Below are 23,045 nucleotides of genomic sequence, written 5' to 3'. Positions count from 1 at the left end.
GCATGCAAGATTGGTCAAACAATATAAACACTAACTGCTCCTTTTGATAAACTAACAAATTAGTAGTACAACTGCTATCTTGTGTATGTGTGCAGTTAGATAGATAGATAGATAGATAGATAGATAGATAGGCAGATAGATAGGTAGACAGATACTTCTTCCTTCTTTTCTCCTTTCCCCCATCCCAGTTATTCTTTCCTTTTTGGGCTATAACACTTCTCCACAATTGATGTGAGTATAGACTGATATAACCACTGTGGAAATCAGTGTGGAGACTCCTTGAAAAACTAGGATTAGAAGTCCCATTCAACCCAGCTGTTCCCCTTCTGGGTACTTTTCCAGAAAATTAAAAACATCATACCACAGCGATATATGTGCACCCGTGTTTACAGCAGCACAATTTGTCATAGCTAAATCTTGGAAACAACCCAAATGCCCATCAACTGAGGAATGGATAAAACGATGTGGTTTTTTTCCTACAATGGAGTATTACTCAGCTATAAAGAAAGATAAACTCGAGGCTTTTATAGGTAAATGGATGCAACTGGAGACCATACTCATAAGTGAAATAAATCAGACTTGCATGTGTAAACAATGCATTGTCTCCCTAGCGTAAGAAACTGAAAGAGATCCAAAAAGTACAATAAACATTGTGAAAGGGAAAAAGTGAGGATTTTAAAATATGAAACTTTAGAATAGGAATTTTATTTCCTGCACATAAACTATAATTCCAAACTCTATTTTAACCAATAAATATTTTCCAATGCTAGCCAAAGTCCAAGAGTCCAAAGTCTTCTCCTTTGCAAACATTAAATGTCCTGCCAAATGATGTCACCCTTTCCTTAGAATGTTGGAAGAGTCGGGATAGAGTACCAGGCAGGTTCTGTGTCCATTCTAGATGAAACTGCAATTGCAGGAAGAAACACCAACATGACACCCAAGATTTGGAGGTAGATTTATTTATGTCAACCAGCACTGATCGGGATCATTCCCAGAGCATCAGGCCTGATCTCTGGTGGTCTAGGGCTTACATGGGATAAGCAAGCAGCAAGTACAGAGGCAGAATAGCTTGTCAATTGGGGAATGGTTTATACAATGTGCATCACAGTGACCAGCTATACATCACAGTGACCAGCCATTTCTAAGAGACAGAAGCAACGGGAACTGAACAGGAACTATTACCTGGGCAATTAACAATCTAAAGTATTGGGCGGGGAGGAGGGGGGGGTCTTCTGCTACAAAACAAGAAAGTTTTACCAAGGTTGGTTAGTGTATAACTTACACTAACTTCTCAGAACAGCATCTGGGAAACACAGGTTACATCATTCTTATTTGAATGCATATACTTTCTTCAATATGAATTATGCATTTGTATTGTATTTTACCACTATTATTGAAAAATTATCTAAAAATTAAAAAGAAAAATTTTATAATTTCAAAGATGTCCTATTCAAACCTTTTTCCCCAACTGTTTGAAGCATTTGTTCCCATTTTAAGTGGATTTAACAAGAAGTCTTTTCTAGATTCCATTATTTGTAAATAAAAAAGAGAATTATTTGACCCCAAACCTTAGTTCCAGGGTACACTCCATCAGAAGGCTCAATGCACATACCGACATTCATGCTCACATTCTCCACACAAAGATGCCTCATGCCCTCTACACTGCTGTGCAACAACCAAGTTCTCAAAAGTACTAGAAATACATAAGGCCCTGGGTTCAATCCCTAACACTTCAAACTAAAAAAAGAGAGGGCAGGGAAGAAGTAGCTTCTATTTTCCTGTTGGATGCTGTTACGGTTCCCATCTAGATGTCCCCACAAAGCCTCAGGTAGTCATGAGGTGGGCTTCTAGAGTTTATGACTGACTCATGGTCCAATGCTGGGATTAAGGATGTGAGTGCTACACCCACCCAGGGGCAGGCAGCCTGCATACAATATAAGGGAGAGAGAGAGGCTTGCTCTCTGCTGCTGCTCCTCCCCTTTTGTTCTTGTTGTTTTTGCTGTTTTCATCTGCAATGAAATATCACCCTCTGCCATGTGCCACGCTGCCTTGGATGCAGCCAAGTGTGGACTGAAACCTCCACAAACTGCGAGCTAAATAAACCTTTCCTTCCTTAATTCTGGGTGTCAGGTATTTTGTCTCAGCAGTGACAGAAAAGTAACCAAGATAGATGCTAACTTCTAAGTTAATTCAAATAACTGTCAACATATATCACATTTCAAGTATGTAAGCTGAAATGAAGTCTCCTAAAAACCAAATTTCTAAAAAATATACTGCTCCTTTAAAACAACTAAAATTATGAGGCAAAATTGAAAAGTTTTTTTTAATACATAGTAATATCAAGGCAAGGACTTAAGGTAATTTGGTAGTTCAAAAAAGGAACTAGATACAGCTAGTATCTTAATGATGCACCAAGTGGGACACAATACACACAAACCTAAGTACTCTGAAAGCACAGGACAAGACCAAAGAGAATACTAAAGGGCAGTATTAGATACTATATATCCTTTAAATGGTGGCTTTCTAGAAAAACCTTAAATAATTAGTTAAGTTTCCAAACAGGGATAGGCAAGAGAGAAATAAATGTCAGGTAGACAGACTAATGACCCAGCAACATCTAAGAAATCTACACTGATATCAGGACCTATGAATGCTACCTGAAGAAGCAAGAATTTTGAAGACGTGACTGAGTTAAGAACTTGAGAGAACCTTATCCTAGACTTGGGTGAGTCTCATAGAATCCCAGGTGTGCTTTAAGGAACAGAGCGCGGAAGAATCAAGGAGGAAGTGTAGTGTCACAACAGAACCAGATGTCAAAGTCTAGGATGGGTGGCGATTTGACTGCATACCATACACATGCCTGGACATGCTTTAGGATTATTTTCTTGGGTTGCACTCCCATAGATTGGATTATCAGAGCAAATTATGTGAACTTTTACAAAGATTTTTGTTATATAATAGAAATTACACCTGAAAGAGCAGTACTCATTTTCATTCCTGCAAGGAAATACATGAGAAAATACTTATGTCTGATGCCTAGAGGTGGCCTGGCAATGGAAGGTACTCAATAAATGTTTCTGAATGAATGAATAAGCAAATGGATGAAGGAGACCACCTTTTCCATGAGCTGCTAAACTGTTTTCTAGATTCAAAATTTTTATGACAGCTTTCTTATATTTTCTCTTCGACCGCCAGTCCTGTGTTCCTGTGGTTACTGGGATTCCAAGCGTGTTCTCTCCCCCTGCATGTGTTTGCTTAAAACTATTTTGAATTAATTTCTTATTGCTGCTGCAATGTTATTAAACTTTGGTGGCGCAGAACTGCACAGAGCATTCTCTTATGATTTGGGAAGTTAGGTTTCTTATTGGGCTATAACCCAAGGACCCTTCATGTCTGTTGGTTCTGGAGCTTTTCGTGGGCGAACCTCAAGGCTATATTCTCAGGGATCATTTCTACAGTATGTGGGCGAATCTCTCTTCCTTTTCAGTTTCTAGAAGCTGTCTCATTCTCTAGCATATGATCCCTTCCTCCAAATTCAAAGCTAGTGGCAGAGGACCTTCAGATCTGTCTTTGACATCACAGAACTGTGTACAGAGCCACAGGGTCTGCTTACAGAGGAAGCCCTTATATCAGATGCTCCCCTTAGGGGCAGGAGAGTAAGACTGACTCAGATTGTGAGCTAAGAAAGATTTCTTAAAATTAAAAAGGCATCCGTGTACTGTGTATATATCATAAGAGGTAACTTATACCACAGAACAAATAGAACAAGAATAAATAGACACTGGGGCTGGGGATTTAGCTTAGCGGCAAAAGCGCCTGCCTGGCAAGCGCAAGGTCGTGAGTTCGGTTCCCGGTACCGGAGAAAAACCAAAAAAAAAAAAAAAGAATAAATAGACACAAAATTTAAAACGCATGAAGCCCTTCAAATAATAGTATGGTTACACAGTCTTATGAATTTGGAACACACCCCCAATGGTAAAATAGTGAAATCATTAATTCTGCAGCAAATAACTGTCATCATGAATGGCACTATCTACACTGTGATAAAGATACTGCAAATGTGAGCTGAGTATAGCGACACACACCTGTAATCCCTGTGGAAGGCTAAGGCACAAGTACTCCAAGTTCAAGTCCAGCCTGAGCAACTTAGCAACTAAGTGAGACCTAGCTCAAAAAACGAAAAGGGCTTCAGATACAGTTCAGTGCAAAGGCTCTGGATTCAATCCCCAAAACTCACCAAAAAAAAATACTACAAATGTAAAAGAAGGTTTTCATTATGAAGGGGATTTTCCACATTATTCTTTCCATGAGAAGGACAGGTGGGCAAGATGAAATTAGGCTGACTCTATCATTCAATAACCTAAGAGTCTGCAGAAGTTAACCAAAAGTCTGCTACTATTTCATAAACAAAGAAGGGAAACTAATTGGCAACTATACCAGGGAGGCAGTCTTCTTTTAAATGTTGGAAGATATTTGGGGAGATTATTTGTTATTTCTAAATAAGAAATTTCTTAATATGCTATGTAGGTTATAAAATAATACCTTTAAAGGAAGTGGAGGGAAACCAATGATTCATTACTGGAAACAAGAACTAACTAAAACAACTTGGGATCAGATGCTAAATAACCCCTTTCAACAGCTCTTTAATCTGGATATGTTTATAAATGACGTCTTTATAAGTGAAACCAATCACTCTTGGTCAACACCAAACAAAATGGTCACAATTGAAAAAACAACAGTCAACACAACAGTATGGATAAGTACGTGGAATAATATGCAGAAGAGTGAGACGAACTAGTCCTGCTTCGCAACCTGAGGCGCGTTACAGAGAGCTGGGGAATTTCCAGTCACATCAGCTAAAAGCGGTCGAACTGCTAACAGAACAGAAGCCCATGGTAAACCGTCAGCGAGAGCACACCTATCCAGAACACTATATAAGGGAATAAGCTTAAGCCTGTTAATCACACACTCATAAGATTTATTACACAATGGGGGCTGGGGATTTAGCTCAGCGGCAAAGCGCCTGCCTGGCAAGCACAAGGTCGTGAGTTCCGTTCCCAGTACTGGAGAAAAACCAAAAAAAAAAAAAAAAAAAAGATTTATTACACAAATAATATTCACTTTTGATAAATTTTACACATATCAACATTTCCATGTGTATATTTCCTAAAGATGCTTGAGATAACTAAATTTTCTGGTGGAGAATGGAGGAAATTTTCCTAATCTCACACCCACAGTCAATGCTGACAGTCTTCAGATGTTTTAATACCGTACCTAAGAAGTAAAACACAAGCCAGGGAATGAGAATAACCCTGTTTTTAATTTGCAGCAGTTAAAGATAGCACAACTCTGAGTTCTAAGAAAAAAAAGTGACATAGATAAGACAACAAATTTAAAACATTCCTTCTAAATATTTAAATCAATTTTCATTTATACTACAATAAAAATTAAGTTTTGTATCCCTCGGTTTAAAAAAATCAACATGTAAATAATACAAATGGATAAAATAGCAGTTTTGCAAAATATGTAATCACATGATTAGAGTCTTGGCATGAATTATAATTACACAGTATATTATTCCAAAAATCCTAGAAAAGTACAGTCTCTCATACTTAAAATAATTAAAATGTCACATTCAATTTCCAAAACCATCATGATATGGTACAACAAACTACTTTTTACCTTTTGTGAGAAATAAAGATAACACATCAATAAGAAAGAAAATATTAAATATTCCCAGCCATGAACACAGCTATTGGTGTTTACCAATTCAAATCCACATCTGAATTGGCCTAAAGTCCATGGTATAAATAAAGGCAATGTTGGCCAAGTTTAGGATTTGAACTTTCTAAATTAATGATGTTTACTATGTTAAAATTGGCAAAGAAACTTTAGAAATTAGAGATTATTCCCACATGTCCTGCAAATGTGCCAAAATTAATACTGTATGTGGGAAACTATTTATGGCAATTAAACAGTTGCTTTTCCCCTTCTGCCAAAATTGTATCTGAAGACTGTTTGTTGGGCTCTATTTTTACCTGAAATAAAATATTTTTTTTAATAAGCAATATAAGAACTGGAATATGCTAGTGAAGAATTTTTCTGAACCATTTATGATTCCAATCTCAATTCCAATCTCTGTTCCCCCACTAATAAGTTGGACATGAGCTTGGTCAATTTCACATCCTCTTGAAGCACTGACTTTTTTCATCTATAGAGTAAGGGATTTTTGAAAAATGTGCCCCACAGGCCAGAGAAAAATAAGATGACATAAGACACTTAAAAAAGCACCTGGTACATATGAAAAAGTTGAGAAAAGATCAGCTTACATTCTATTATGGTTTCATGAGTGTCCCCTAAGGGTTCCCGTGTTCAGGGCTCAGTCCCCAGGCCATGATGCTATTGGCAGGTGACAGAACATGTAAGAGGTGGAGCCAGTAGGAGATCTCTAACATTTTCAGGTATGCTCCTATGGGGACAGTGGAATCCCAAGACACACATACCTACCTCTCTCCCTCCATCTAATTTCTGGCTCCACATGGGCTCCTGCTGTGATATGCTACCACAGGCCTGAACCAATGGGGCCAACTGATCACAGACTGAAACCTCTTCAACTGCAAGCCAAAATTAACTCTTTTCTGTTTATAACTTGGTTATCTCAAGTATTTGTTATGGTAACAGAAACCTGACAAACACACAAGCTCAAAAACAAACCAAGAGGCTCACTCTAATCTAACACTACCAATCCTTCTAGTAACAGCAAAGTCTAAATGCCTGGACACACAATTTTTGTTTTCCCAATGTATTAATGCAACTGATATATTACTAATAAACTTTGCATTAGTTACTTTCCCATCACTAGGACAAAATATTTGATCTCATACCCACAACTTAGAGGAGGAGAGATTTATTTTAGCTAACAGTTTCAGTGGTTTAGTCCATGGTTGGCTGGCTCCAAGCCAAGAATGTCACAATGGAAGGCCTGGTAGAGGAAAGCTGCTTCCATCATGCTGGCCAGAGAGCAGAGAAAGAGAAAGGAGGTGCTGGGCAAGAATACGCCCTTCCAGGTCACGCCCTAGGGACACACTCCAACCCTGCCCCTCCTCCTAACAGGACATGCAGCTGCTAAATTATCAACAGATGAATCCACTGATGAATTAGCACTTGAGTAACAGGTTTCCTGCTGAGGGTAAAGGTTGAAAAATCAACGAATATTAAAAGCCTGGCAGACTCTGGCTATGCCTTATGAGTTAGTAGACTATAAGGTGGATATTCTGTGTACCCACAGCAGCACCAAGGGACCCACTACAATCAAGTCAATCATATTCCAAACATTTCTCCAGTGCTTTTAGCTGTCCTCTAAATACATCACTTAGTGATAATAGAAGAATTATCTTAAGTACCCATTAACCTAACCCTAACCCTATAAATATTTAAAAGGCTTACTAATTTAGTTTCATGTTATTTTTGCATTATTAGCAAATTACCCATCTTACAGATGAGGAAACTGAGACTCATCAAGTGTAAGTGAATTGTCCAAGAACCCCAAAAGAAGCACACTATGTTGATTTTAAAGCAAATACCTCGCGTCAGCCACACCCCTAACCAACATATCTGATGCTGTATATCCATACGTTTCCTTTACAGCACCACTGTGACAATGGCACAAATGCCAACACTACATTTACTCCAATCCTTCCAAGCCAAATCTCAAAGAAGTGTTTCCCCTTCACTATGTTGCCTCAGTAGTTTTTCTTTTTTTTTTGAGACAGGGTCTTGCCACATAGTTCAGGCTAGCCTTAAACTCACTATGGAGTGCAGGCTGGCCTTGAGCTTGCGGCGATCCTCCTAATGCAGCTACCAAGTGCTGGGATTACAGGTGTGCACCACCATGCCCAGCAAGAGCTTTTTAATGAGCAGGAAAAAGCACAGACAACTTTTAAGCCCCATGCACGGCACTAGAGGCTGATGATGTGGCTGAGCAGAAGAAACAGACCCTACCTCCGTGAAGCTACAGGACTGCAGGAAGGCAAATACGGAGCAAGCACAGACATTGCAGAGACAAAGTTCTTTCTCTGTCAGATGAGGTTAACAGGCAGTTCTTAAACCACAGTGATACAAACCCCAGCTGGCCAAAGGCCGTGGCCAGGATGAGTAAAGCACACTTTCTCCGCTTAAGAACTTGATCACCAAAAATGCCATATGAATACATATAAAGCAAATATAAGCAACAGACATGTACATTTCCAGGCTTTAACTGGTGACAGCCTTGAGGGCAGCAAAGAGGAAACACAGATGTGCTCCTGATCTCAAGTGCTCCATCCGGCACAGCTGGTTTGGCCTTCTCATTACTCAGGGAAAAGTTTGCTTCCAGGGCCCCAGAGAGAGAAGTGAGAGGCAGATCTTCCTGCCACCTCTAGACCTTCTCTCTATCCACATCCCCCAAGGGACCCCAAGATACATCTGCCGCTGCCTTCCTGCACATCACAACCAGGGCGAGCAGCAGGGAGGAAGGAAGTGGTCAGGGAGCTCCGTCAGGCCGTGGTCCTCCCCACCCTGCTGTTCAGAGCTGCAGTCCACAGTGGCTGCCGGGGTCACTGCACTTGGAATCAGAAGGCCCCACAGCCCCACGACAGCTAACTACCTCAGACGGGTGGCGGCCCCATTCGCTTCATCTCCCTCACACAAAAGAAATGGCTCTGAAATCCAAAGCAAGCAAATACGCAAGTAAGCCCTACAGAGCATGCACCAGCGGCTGACAGGCGTCTGCACACTCGGCCGGCGGACACACAGCTCAGCCGGTACAACGCTGAGTCCCAGGAAGTTTCCATAGCCATCGTGACACCCAGCTTTTCTTGAATAGCCGGATGATCAGACAACAGGGAGCATGCAGTCCGCAGTGCAGTCTGAGTCTCTTCACACAGGGCGTGCCTGCTTTCCAGCCAGACCCCGCTACCCTATACCAGGACTCAGCAGCCCACAGCCAGCTTATACAGCCTGCCTGGTCACTGCAGGAATGTGAACCTCTGAGCCCTGACCTAAATGCAGCAATTTTTGTATTTCACACTACACTAAATGGAAAATCATGAGGCACAGAACCAAAATAACTACACAGCAAAGTTCTGAGATTTTTTTTTTCACCTCCTCACCACGGTACATAAGCCATGACCTACAAGAGCTGTAACAGGATATGAGGGTGACAGGGAAAAGGGTCAAGGAACAACACATTCTGTGTGGAATTACTGAGAGCAAGGCACAAGCATGACACCTCCACCCACAAGGCCTCACCCCGGCCAGCCACAGACAGGGTCAGCGCTCAGTGTCCTCACTCCTTGTGGCACAGGTTCAAACAGGCTCTCCCGAACACAGAAAGCAAGCGCGCACACAACTCCAGCCCTCAGGCCTCTGACTTCTCCCGTCGGGAAAGATGTCTTCCCCATTCTCTATAAGGAAACAGAGAAGACCTGATTTCCCACATGAGTTCCCCGCAAAAAGGAAACCAAGTTTCCTAAATGTGGGGAACAGGCTATGCAGCCTGAGCCTTACCATAGCTAGATACAACTTCCAGTAAGCGCAAACCTCAAACCCACTGCAACACAGGCTGGTAACTTTTTATCACCTATCACGTTAACTCAACCCTAAGACAAAATGTGAAATCCCCTCTAAAGTAGGAACTTATTTTAAAGGCGTGAGACGGGTTTCTGAGTCCTCACCACACCATGCTCAATCTTCTCAGAGCTGAACAGGACAAGCAAGCACTCTGCGCCCGCCCAACAAGAATATGAAGCCACTCTGTCTTCTGCAATCTGCTCAAGGTCTCACTGCTGCTCAGACTCACATGAATCCCCGAAATACAGACAGTGGCTTAGCCGTCAAGAAAACAGAAACCCTCGTAAAAAGTAAAGAAATCAAACTTTGTCGTTTGCATGCATATACACACATACCTTGATCCACGCTAAACCAAAGTCACATTTTTAAAATAAATTTAATTTTAAATATTATAAAAGCATCTATTTGGATATTCTTTCTGGCAAGTTAAAATTAGATGATCGGTCTAAATTTCACGTTGAAAATGTAGTTTTTTACCTTAGTCATAAAACTGCATATTAACCACAAAACCACTACTCATTACATTGGGTCTCTCCAGAGTTGAGTCAACACTCTGACATAAATATTGCTACATGAGGCAACTGTAACATTTCCAGTGTCGCTAGAGCACGCAGGACTCAGCCTGAGCACGTGGCGCCCTCTCGTGGCAGGAGCCTCCTCTTACTGGACAGAGAAAGCTCTCATGTAGAGGAAGCTCAGGTCAGAACCAATCTCAGCCCTCTCCGATCAAACAGATACGTTTTTAAGGGAAAGCTCTCAATATTCACGCTTATTTATAAATTCTACACCTCTGCTAGCATAGCAACTGTCTGTTATAAAGCCTAGACAGACAAAGCTAAATATGCACTCTCAGAAGAGCTTCCAGTTTCTCCTTGCGCCCCAGTGGCTCCTCTCAGACAACCCCTCTGGAGACAACTGAGCATTAGGGAGAACACCACAAACAGCGCAATTTTACTCAGAAACTTCTCAGTGTAACTTCTGCCCTTTAGAAGACAACCCCATTGTTATCTTCCCTTAAGAATACTTCTGCGTAATTTGAGTTTCTGTAGGCAAATGAGCCAGTAATTCCGAAGTTGGCCAGTTCACTCACTAGAAGGTTACACAGCCACAAGGCCAAGGTGCCTCTGGGGACCTTGGCAAAACCCTCACCAAGAAACGGTGCAGCTGCTACTCGACACTGAGCACAGGAAGCGCGCCAACCCAAGGGACACTTGGCACCTGCGGATCCCTACTTTCCTTCCAGACAATGCACATTTATGCACAAAGTCTGAGTGGCCCTGAAGCCTAAGAAGGTCTGTATCACGAAGAGATGAGCTTTAAAATTTCCACCCCGAAAGAAGACGAATCTGGACTACATATTAGGCTTACATAAAGACAGGAGAGGTCTGGAGTTGTTTTTGTTGTTTCATCTAGTCTTTCCACATATGTACCCCCAAAGACTAGCTTCAAAATCAAAGATATTTATAATCAATCAACTAAGGTATTCCTTAAAGGCATTGTAAGAGTTACCTCAGTATCCCTGGTGCCTACCACAAGCTGTACATATCACAGGCATCTTTTAGTGTGAAAAGAAACAAGACATTTTTTATTTCTCCCAAGTAAGGCTGAGAAAAAAAAAAATAAGTGAAAATCCTATGTTGATAGACCAGCCCATCCATGAAACGACATATTGCTAGGAAAATATAAAAACTGGTAAAACTGTGATCATATGTAAAATGTGCTAGGTATGATAACCAATTCTTTGGTCAAACATTCATCTAGATGTTGCCAAAGAAAGTATTTGCTAGATGTGATTATCATGCAAACCAGTAAACCTTCAGCCAAGCGGAGTATCCTCCACAGTGTAGGTGGGCCTCATACACCCAGCTGACGGAGGTGCCCCAAAGATGAAGGACTGGACTGCCAGACTCGACTGCAGCATCAGCTCTGCCCAGCCTGCCTTGCATACTTCACATTTACCATCTTCCTTAGTCACAATGGCCGATTTTTAAAAATAAATAGCACTCACTTCTTTCTCTAGGCAGATATAATGATAAGAATACACACAGGCACATACTTTTTTTTCTGTCGGTTGTGTTTCTCTGGAGAACCTTGACTAACACACTGTCTAAGGTTTTCAAAGACTATAACTACAAATATTAATGCACTACCCTCTGCTGTGCTGTATACTGAAATATATTCCCTAAATTAAAGTCAAAATAGTGCATCAAGTTCAATCACTAGATGAAGGATATTCTGCTAAAACGAAAATGGAGGATGAGGAAACAACGAAGAAAAACCCAATCAATATATGAAGACAGACCAACCCCATGGACATTTCTTTTAACCATTTGCCAGTCCAATTATTTAAGTACAGAATGACCACAAATTGCATACTTTGTTAATTTTTATAAGATGATCTGACAGAAATATAAAGCTGACAGTTTTATCAAGTTTATTTGATACAAAAATTGACTGCTTGAAGTAACATTGCCCGAGCTGTGCTCAAGATGCTCAGTGTGTAAACAAATACACTGTCAGAATGACGCTAGGGGTAAACTGTTAAGTGGTTAGTAACAGTGGGTCTTTTTAGTCCAATAATAGATTTCAAAGTATATTTGGCTTCATAAGATGTTAGACTTCATAGGAAAGGCTTTGTCAGAGTTTACTGAATGAAGAAGAAAATATGCTAAAAAATAAAAAGCAAAAGGAACAGAAGAAATATTAATTACCTCTTGGTTATCTTTGTTTTGGTTTGCCCAGAAAATTTTATGATAAAGCGTCTCCATTGAATTGCTAGAATCAATTCGGTCAAAACAGTGACGATCCAAGACTTCTAACGTGTGTAAAACACGACTAATAGTCACCCCTAGATATAGAAATTAAGCAGACAGTTAAAGAGGTCAAATAGAGCCAGAACAGCATAATACAAAATTATCGTCATGTGAGGCAGAGTCAGTTTTCCTCAAGGTACAGTTCTCAGGATATACTATCACAGGACTGTCAAGAAAACCAGAGTTGACACTCTCCACAGACATTTATGCCGGGCTCTAAAAGGCATAAACTGAACAATGTCCTCAAAATGCACAGAGGGCTTTGTCAAAAGAGCTCCCTTATTTACAGAGAGCATTTTACAAGGATTATAAACACGGCATAAGGCCCCACGCTCGAAAGCACTCGTTCTCTCGCTGCATTCTGTACCTGCCGCTGACTCCTGGCACTTGTCAGAAGACCAGCGAACTTCCACTGCACGGCCTCTTTCTTTTATCTGCTGTTCCACCTCATAAATCCTTGCCCGAACCTGAAAGAGAATCACTTCTAATTAACTTGAGCTTGGGAAGCTACAGCGGCTGTCTAAATCACATCAAGTAGCAAGCCCTACGGTAAATGACAATCTTCACTGCATTATAAAACCAAGCTGGCTGCCTGGGAAGAACATTTTTAAAATTTCAAAGCCGGGACTCAATGCTAGCGTTCAGTATTAAACGCACAGAACAATAAATGTTTGCAAAAACAACTTAACACACAAATTTTCTTTAGGAACCATAAGGCGAGGTGAAAATTCTAAAACATCTCTGTAAGCCATTCAACTACCTATGCAGGAAAATGAGTAGCAATGTTTTAGTAATTTTAAACACTGCTTGTTAAAATACAAAGATCATATTCTAAATATTAGTCATAATCCTAAGATTCAAGTTGCGTAAGTCCTTAAAATGAATAATGCAGCACTAACAAGAATGTAAAACAATTCCTAAATATCACAAATTACTACTATGGGAGTTAGACTTAACACAAAAGTTATTCTCTGGGTGGCAGGACACTCAGCAAGAACTGCTCAGTCAGAGGGTGACTAGAAAGAAAACAACTTCATGCACTTCTGTGTCTGAAGAGGCAAAAGAAGCACTGATGTCACCGGAGAGTGAGGGCAGAGCTGGGCATGACAGTCAAGTACCTCAGACACTAGCACTCAGGCCTTGCCCAGTACTCCCTGAGGCCTCGGGAGAATGCAAAGATCCTTCAAACCCTGCCAGGAAAGTCTACCTGCTGATTGAAAGCCGTGTTCCCACCAGGCATAGGGAGGCTGGAAGGGGCCACCTGCAGCAGATCCAGGGGTGAGCCCGGGTTCGCACTCTTATTTTCATTTGTGGAATAATTCCACACCAAGGCACTTGGGCAACAGAGAGTGACAGTCTGGAAACAAAGTGGGAAAAATCCAGACATTTAGAGGAAGAGGGCAAGTATAATCATAGCTTAATATAACAATGGTAACTTTTCATAGCTATATTAGTTTTCTCCCCAAGAATTTAAAATGTGAATATGTTTTCCACTCTCAACTTTAAGACAAAACTAAGAATTATAAATTTGAAAGGGAAAGAGTACAGCCAGCCATTGAGAAATTAAAGAATATTATCATTTATTAGCTAATATTTCACCATACAAAATTAAGCTGTCGAACAAGGTTTAAAATCAGACCTATAAAGAGTCTGAAGCATAAGCTATCATGAACTCAACAGCAAGCTATGCGAACTTGGACAGTGACTGTGATAGATCTTTTCTCAAAAATATGAAATTAAATACAAAAAGTAAACTCTGAAGCCTAGCAGGCATCTCTGTGGAGAGCAGATGGCAGATGAGAAGACAGCACATCCCTAAATACCACTAATACATCGGTCTCCACTGGTCCACAACCTACCCGCTTCCTCCTGCCTGGTGGATGTGGGGTTCATGGCTCCTGACCACAATGGAGCCCTTCCCTGAATTCTGAGATAACTCAGCAGCCATAGTGCCTGCCTGGCAAGCATGAGGTCCTAGTTTGACTCCAGGTTGAAAAACAACAAAAACAGAAAGCAAAGTGCCAGCACCCCTCACAGATGCCAAAATCTGCACATACTCAGGACCCTTACATAAAATGCTGCAGTGTTTGCACATAATCTGTGCAATCCTCCTATATACTTTAATAATATCTAACACAATATAAATGCCAGGTAAATAGTTATACTATATTGTTCAGGGAATAGTGACAAGAAAAAAGTCTTTACATGCTCAGAAATTTTTTCTGAGTACTTTTGATCTAGGTTGGCTGAATCCAGAGACATGAACCCATGGACAGAGAGGGCCCACTGTCATCCAACAGTCCAAAATGGACCTCACCTAGAAGCTTCCAAACTGACTTCTTTGCCTACTTCTTCCTCTCTTACCACCACTACCCCCATTAATCTTTCTCCCACTACTGCCAAAACCATCTAACTGAAGTACAACTGACAGTGTCCCTCCCTATATAAAACCCTTTGACTACATCCCAACATAAGGCCTAGGAGACTTCACACTCCAGATTCCATCAAGGCCAACTTGCATACGAGTCTCTGGGCCTTTTCCTGTGTTGTGCTGCTACCAGGAACACCCTTACCATACCTCTTCTTACTTTTTTTTCCTCAGCTCACAACACTTAAAACACATCCCTCAGAAAACCTCCTTGAATTTTAGAATGGGCTGCAAGTTCCCTTCAGCTGCCTTAGCCTCCCGTGCATCTCTCCATCAACCCTTGTCACGGTGCACAGGAGCTGTACATTTGTGACGCTGTCTTCCCAAGAGCACAGAAAGCTCCACCAGAGTAGAGACCACGTCTTCGGAGCCACCCTAGTTTCAAAGGCCCTTATTAAAGAGCCAGAAACACTACAAGCTCAAGAAATGTGAACATTCAACCGTGAACTTCCTCTACAGCAGAGCTGTGTCTCATTCCTGACAGGATGGACCCAGCACTTCACACATTGCTAGATATTGAAGAACTGCAAAAGCAATTGCACCGATAACTACAGTCTGATAAATGATTTAGACTTTAAAGAAACATGAAGAGGCAACCAACTGAAGATGTGAACTGAGGAAATGCTGCCTGAAGAAGCTATCTTTCCAGAATAGTAATAGAGCTGACTTATTCTGTGGGTTCCCTGAAGGATTCCTAATTGAAGTGCTTAATGGCCCTAATAAAGGACAAGCACAATAACTTTCTTCTAGATAGATACAACAAATCTCCTCTCCAATACACAGTAATAAAAAACATAAAATTTCAATATAAATTACTTGGTTAGGGGAAAAACTAGGTTTGTGACATGAAAGCTGAAAGTGCTATTCCCAGCCCAGCTGTTTTCCATAACTGAATCTTAACATAAAAATAACACAGGCCATAAACTTACCTGCAACATACAACTAAGTCCATAAACCAAAGGACCATGCTGTGCACAGGAAAGGAAATCGGAGAAGGCCAGCTGCACTGGGCTCATGCCAGGGCCTGGGGGGCCAGGGCTGGGGGCCCCGATGCTTGAGTTGTTCGGTCCTATCATCATGTGCGGTGAGTGGGCAGCAAGGAGGCTGGGGCTATCGCTCAGCAGGAGGGAAAGACGCCGTGCACAAAAGTAGGCAAGACGACGAGACAGATAGGCCGACTGAACAAACTCATCGGAATACTGAGAAGCAGAAGGACAGCAGACTTCAGTTATGCCTTGTACTTCTCAAGCGACTATTTTAATATACTTTTCTTGCAATCTGCAAAATGCAATCTGCAAAATGTAATCTGCAAAAGCACTACATAGAACAATATGACCAGCATAAACATGATTTGGAATTTTTCAGTATTAAAAAATAGTACAGGCAAATTAATACAACGTGTTGCACTTAGCCCAATATATCCAAAAAGTTATCAACATGTGATCAACATGAAAAGGATTAATAGTGTATACTTTTTCCACACTAAGTCTGAAATATGGTGAGCATGTTACTCCTGGAGCACATCTCCATTCACACTGTCATACTTCAAATGCCCCATGGCCCACCTGGCTACTGGACCAGGCAATGCAGGTACAGACCCTCCCATCCAGATCCTCTTGGGGAGGACATGCAGGACCCTCTTGTGATTCAGCACCTGGGGAAGGCACCAGGATGAGAGAACCACTTGCCACTGGTATGATTTCATGTTGTTTGAATTATCAAATTCAGGAAGTGCACCAAGGTGTCAGAGTGGTAAGCAGCAGAGGAAAAGCTTCTCTGAGGGTCACTGTCCAGACACTGGAATATAGCAACGAGAGGCAGAGAAGGGAGGAAGGAGGTCCCCTGGACTCAGCAAGGATCTGAGGCACGAATTGAAGCCCATGGAGAGAGTGAAGAGAGAAACTTCAATAAAGAAGAATAAGGTAGCCAGCAGCACATTCTCTGAGATGCGACTCACTGTTCAAGAGGAGCAGATGACACCTGCAGACACACAGTGAATGCTGGCACTCCAGAGGTCTCCACAGAAAGACCCAGCAGCAGAGGGGAGCAGTGGATGTGAAGAACTGCACTAGCTGGTGGTGAGTGCTGAGGCTATCTTGGAGAGGGGCCAGCTGAGCTCAGAACTCAGAAAGGCTATCTGCTCAATCTAGCAGCTCTCAGCTGTGCTCAGGCTGGCGGAAGGTATGCTGACAGCTGCAGGCTGAATTGAGTCTGGTCTCAGCCAGAAGGTGCAGGCTTGCTGAGCTAGATCAGCCAGAAAGCTACTGCTGGCTTGCTGGGATAGATCGGCACAAACTGGGACTCTGTCTCCACACGCTGTCTAACAGTGACAGCAGAGATAAACACGAAAGTGGACTTTTTTCTTTTTTTCTCTCTCTTGTTTTTTGTTGTTGTTAAGGTTTTGTTTTTATTTTTTTTTCCTTCAGTGTTTTATCTTGTTTTTAAATGAATGTGAATGTAGTTTCTAGTCTCTTTGTAGTTGTTCTGTTCTTTTTTTTATCTCTTCCTTTCTCTTTCCCTCCAGTCTTCTGCACCAGTTTCCAAAGTTAGCATGATCCGTCTTTGTCCTCCAGCATTATTTCTAATCTCTTCCACTTCTTTCAATTCACTATTTTCTCCCTAACCCATTTTAAACATTAACTCCTGATGGCAAAATTGACATACTAAGGACTTGTACATTGCATACAAATTTCTGGTTTGTTTTAAATTTTGTTATATAACCATAAATTTAGTTCATACAGTTAAAGGTGGCAAATTAATGGTTAGCTCAGTTTGTCATTTTCTAGGTTGTGTTTAAAACTATTATCATTGCTAATGGCCACTACAGCCAAAAGTGACATAACTGTGCTAACCAGCTATTCTTCCTGGTATTCTAAGACTGAGACCAACTAAGGGTAAGAGAAATACTGTAACACAGTGCCAAAGAGCCAGGGACTGGGATAAATATGTAGCAACTTCTCATCCCCAACAAATTGAAGGTGTAGGGTCTTGCAACAGACTCAAAACCCAAAAACCAGCTATACCTGGAAAATACCTACAAGAATTAGTCATTTATTAATGTTTCTAAATACTAGTAATAAAGCAACTCACCAAAGACAATTTATAAGCATCACCCAGGAATTAAACTAAAAAACAAAAAGAAAATGAGAAGACATTTAAACAAGATGCAACCCCAGACATCCAGGTCACCAAAGGCAAACCCAGGGGGCAAAAAGGTGGGACAATCTGAAAGCCACCCACCTGGCCTCTCTGAAGCAGTAACAACAAAACAATTGAATGAGGCTCTAGAAAATATCAAATCAGAAATAATTTCTCAAATAACTGCAGAGATGGTATCCACAATGAAAACCATGCTTAGTGACTCTAGAGCAGATGCAGACAAATAGGAAGGAAGGAAGGAGGGAGAGAGGGAGGGAGGGAGGGAGGGAAGAAGGTAGGAAAAAAAGAAAGAAAGAAAGAAAAAATACAGCAGCTTAAGAAAATTATGGAAGCCATGAATGCTCAGTATAGGAAAGAAATGGAATCTATAAGGTAGATTTAAGCAGATACCCAGGATAATAAAAATTCCAATAAAAGTATTCACAACAGATTAAGGCAATGTGAGGACAGGATCTCACGTAGAGAAGACAAGCTTATGGTTAGGAATCATGAAAAGAAAGATTTCTTAAAAATAGCAAGGGACCATGAGAAATCAATACAACAGCCATTAGATGAGACAAAGAATAACTTAAGATTAACTGGAATCAATAAAAAAGGAGATAGCACAAATGACATAAAAAACTGTTCATAGACATCATGCAGAAAACTTCCCCAGTAGAGAAAAAGAATTTGACATACACTAAGTGATGCATATAGAAATCCTATTAGCCAAGATCAAAAAAAAAATCTACAGCCAGGCATATCATAGTCAAGATTTCAGAAACTCAACACAAGAATAGAATCTTATACTGTTTGATCAGTTTTGCAGGCTTATATCTGGTAATCTGAGCAATTACTCTGAAGATAACCATATGCAATATAATAACCACTATTAATTTCCTATCATCTTATTTTGAAATTCTGTATCATTTTTATTGTATTTTTTTCTCTTTAAAATAAAAATAGCTGGGCGTGGTGGCACACACCTGTAATCCCAGCACTCAGGAGGCTGAGACAGGAGGATTGTTGCTAATTCAAGACCAGTCTGAGCTACAAAGTGAGCTCAAGGCCAGCCTAAACTTCATAGCAAGATCCTATCTCAAAAAGACAAGAAAAAAAAAAATAGAGAAGAATAGAATCTTAAAAGCTGTTAGGGAAAATAAACAAATCACCTATAAAGCCCATCAAAATCACAGCTGACTTCTCAGCACAAACCCTCTAGTCAAGGCAAGTTTGGAGTGAAGTATTTCAAGTTCTAAAGGAAAACAATCTTCAACCTTGACTGATGTACCCAGCAAAACTATCTTTCAAAACTGAAGGAGAAATAAGATACTTCCATGACAAAGAATATCTGAGGAAATTTATGAGCACCAAGCCAGCACTCCAAAATGTTCTGAAGGGCAGTCTAGAAAGAGATAACAAGGATTACAACTCCATGAATAAAAAAAGAAGGAATCCACCAGGCAAGACAAACAATTAAACAGAGAAAGGGGAAAAAGAGGGAGAACCAGCAACAGGAAAATAACATGACAAGGATAAGTCAATACATATCCATTAAAATCACCAATGTGAATGGTCTGAAGTCACCAATCAAAAGACACAGACTGGCAGAATGGATCAAGAAGCAAGACCCAGCAATATGCTGCATACAAGAACACATTTTAATTTAATAAAAACAAATTTATAGACTGAAAGTCAAAGGATGGAAAACAATACTTCATGTGACAAGAACCCCTATTTGTAGACAAAGTGAATTTCAGGCCAAGACTGATTAAGAGATACAAAGAAGATCACTACATCCTTACAAAAGGGACAATCCAAGAGGAAGAGATAGCAGTCATAAATATATATGCAACAAATACTAGTGCACCCAACTATATAAAACAAATATAAATGGGTATGAAACATCAAACAAGCAACAGTAACAACTGCATTGGGGGATCTCAATGCCCCACTATCACAAAATGTCCAATCAACTACACAAAACGTCAACAATGAAATATTAGAACGGAACCAAACTTTTGAACAAAGGGACTTAGTAGATATCTACAGAGTGTTCTACCCCACAACATCCAAATACACATTCTTCACAAGACATTCTCCAAAACAGACCACATGTGAGCTCACAGAGCATGCTTAAGTAAATGCAAAGGAACTGAAGTTATCCCATGCATATTATCAGACCATAGTGCAATGAAATTGGAAATCAATGGCAAAAGAAACCACAAGAACTTCATAAACACATGGAAATTAAATGCACCCCTCCTGAACAAACAATGGGTCACAGATGAAATTAAAGAAGAAATCAAACAGCTTCTACAATTAAATGAAAACAACAATACAACATACCAGAACTTATGGGACATAATGAAAGCAGTCCTAAGAGGGAAATTTATATCAGGAAAAAAGAGCAAGCACAAATAAACAACTTCGCGATGCACCTCAAACTTCTAGAAAAAGAAGAGAAGGCTAAGTCACAAGCTCAAACAAGGAAAAAAAATTAGAGATCAGAGCAGAAATTAACACACTGGAGACTAAAAAAAAAAATACAAAGAATCAATGAATCAAAGAGTTGGCTCTTTGAAAGATTAAATAAAATCAACAAACCCTTATCTAATCTTATCCAAAAAAGGAAAGAAAAGACTCAAATCCATGCAATTAGGAATGAAAAGGGTGAAATCACAGCAGTTCCTGCACAAATCCAGATTATCTATACGTACTTTGAAAACTTATATTCTACTAAGATGGAAAATGAATTATCAAATTCATGTATTACTTTTATATGAAAGAAATTTAAATCTTACCCAGATAACCTAAATTTTAATAGATCTTAGACAAATCATGAATATAAGAAGTTTCCTTCCTCAGAGATACAAACAATTATCAAAAAGAATGTAGAAGATTCTTTATATTTTTCAAAAGAGGTGATTTGCTTTCACAGTTATCTGTGTGAGTGGAGAGACAATATTTAAGGAGCTATTTGCTTAGCTCAGATGTAAAAGAATTCAACATGGGTGAGATTCCATGTAGATAAAAACTATGAACTGTGGTAGCATCAAGACATCCTTTTCATGCCATTTCAAGAAGATTATTTTCTACTTCTATCTTTATTATCTAATTATTCTTACCAGGTTAATCTCTTGCCTGTAAAGCCAACTGGCTCAAGGTGACATGTACTGTACCTGTAGCATTAGTGGTAACAAGAGTTTAAGAAGATCGTCGTCCATTGGTCTGATCTTTTCCAAAACATCCAAGATCCATGTCAAATATTCATGCTTCTCTAACATCCCTTCCTTAAATGAACAAACAAAAATTACAACAATATTATTAAAAAGTCAGCTTTCTAAAGGCATTGTGACCCTTATGCATAAATGTAATTTTACTATTATTTTATTGTTATACTGAAACATGGTCTTATGACAGTCTAATTTCTGAACAAAATGAACTGGAGTTTTTTGGTATGTTTGTTGTAGGATTTTGTCTTTAGTTTTTGATAGTCTGCTCCACTCTAAATTGAAAATAAATGGGAATGCATAGCTTTCACACTCCTTGGACATATGTAGCCTCTGGAGGGATTTTGGCAGAGCACGAACTGATATTCAAGGGATGAATCTTAGCTACTAGTGACAGTTACTAAGAAAAAAAGCCTTGCTCTTATCATCATCTCAACAAAGGTTTGAAAATCCCACCAGACCCGGTGTCCCCCATAGCCACCTTTCCTGCCCTAAAGTGACTCTTAGATACTCCAGCCTATCTACAAATATACACACTTCAGAATCAATACAATGACCTGTTATATAAAGACATGGAAAAAATTTATAATGAAGTAATGTGTAGATAACCCAACATGGCTACACTACAAACTAAAATCATCTTCACAAATATACAAAATGTCCCACAAGGAAGGTATAGCTCCTCTAGAGAACATTACCTTTATTTTTTCCCTTGGTGCTAGGGTGGAACCCAGAGCCTCGCATTTGCTTGCTAATTGCCTCTACCACTGTGTTACAGCCCCACAAGACAACTAATATTGACATAAACACTACAGTGAATCTCCAATTTATCAACAAGTTCCACTCCAGGAGAACTTTTGTAAGTCAAATTCATTCCTAATGACAAAGTGAGTCATATACACCTTTGATACAAATACACAATGTAAAGCATAAAAAACCAAACACACAAAAATACTGTAAATAAGGTATTTTTACTTTTACAGTTACCGTAAAGTGGCAGCACAGTACAGTACAACTGGCCTATAGCAGATAACACTGATCAAACTGATAAGGAGAGTTACACACTGGAGGAGGAGGGCAGGTGGAGACAGTGGAGCTGAATGACCATCAGCAACAGGAGGCAGAGGGCAAGATGGCCATTAGATCACACTTGATGGGGATGGCACGTGTTTCTGAGGGATTCAATTTTGTCTGCCCTCTTGAAAAATGACCCAGTGATGTCTGAGTAGTAACGTTTTTTTTCTCATCATAGATGATTCTAGCACTGGATGCCATCCTGAACAGCTGCTGCAACCTTTGTGTATTATTCTACACGGGGGCCCTGTGTGTCAAAGACAGTGCTCCTTCAAGGAAAGAAAATCCCCTTGTCATTTCCTGTGTTGCAAATCTCTCCGGTTCTTCAGTGACATCTTCCTCTTGGCTCTTTTCATCTTTCTGCTGGGCCTCTAATTCCATCAGGTCCCCATTAGTAAGCTCCTCGTTACATAACAAAGAGTTCAATGAGGTCATCCCCTTGCAGATCTAGCACCAGCTTCTTGCTAAGGGTCAAGTTGCTGAAGACCTCTTTGGTCTCCTTACCCATCTGCTAAAGTCCATGAACTTCAAAAACAAATTGTGAGCTAAGGTTCTTCCAAACCACATTCATGGGTGGAGACAGCTGAAACCTCACAGTAAGCAAAGATAACATCTTTTATGCCCTTGTAGATGTTATAGTCCTTCCAAAAGTGTCACAAGGCTACTCTTATTCCAGCAGTTGTGAAAACTGTGATGCAAATACTATTTCTTGAAAGTCGCAATAACTCCACAGAATTTGTATGAGTGCTA

At 40.2% G+C, this 23,045-nt stretch overlaps 1 protein-coding gene across 1 annotated transcript in view; it reads right to left on the bottom strand.

Annotated features, from left to right (window-relative positions):
- Med12l (mediator complex subunit 12-like) overlaps nt 1-23,045 on the bottom strand; it is a 306,200-nt gene that overhangs the window by 211,265 nt on the left and 71,890 nt on the right. The window contains exons 6-10 of the mRNA XM_005393030.2: nt 21,171-21,281; nt 15,780-16,049; nt 13,630-13,779; nt 12,790-12,889; nt 12,321-12,457 (exon numbers count right to left, since the gene is read on the bottom strand). Of these exons, the coding sequence (XP_005393087.1) occupies nt 12,321-12,457; nt 12,790-12,889; nt 13,630-13,779; nt 15,780-16,049; nt 21,171-21,281 (768 nt within the window). The remainder of the gene's footprint in view (nt 1-12,320; nt 12,458-12,789; nt 12,890-13,629; nt 13,780-15,779; nt 16,050-21,170; nt 21,282-23,045) is intronic.

This window comes from Chinchilla lanigera, unplaced genomic scaffold, assembly GCF_000276665.1.
Source record: "Chinchilla lanigera isolate Chin_1 unplaced genomic scaffold, ChiLan1.0 scaffold00047, whole genome shotgun sequence".
NCBI classification, from domain to species: Eukaryota; Metazoa; Chordata; class Mammalia; order Rodentia; family Chinchillidae; genus Chinchilla; species Chinchilla lanigera.
This window is presented reverse-complemented; position numbering and strand designations above follow the sequence as displayed.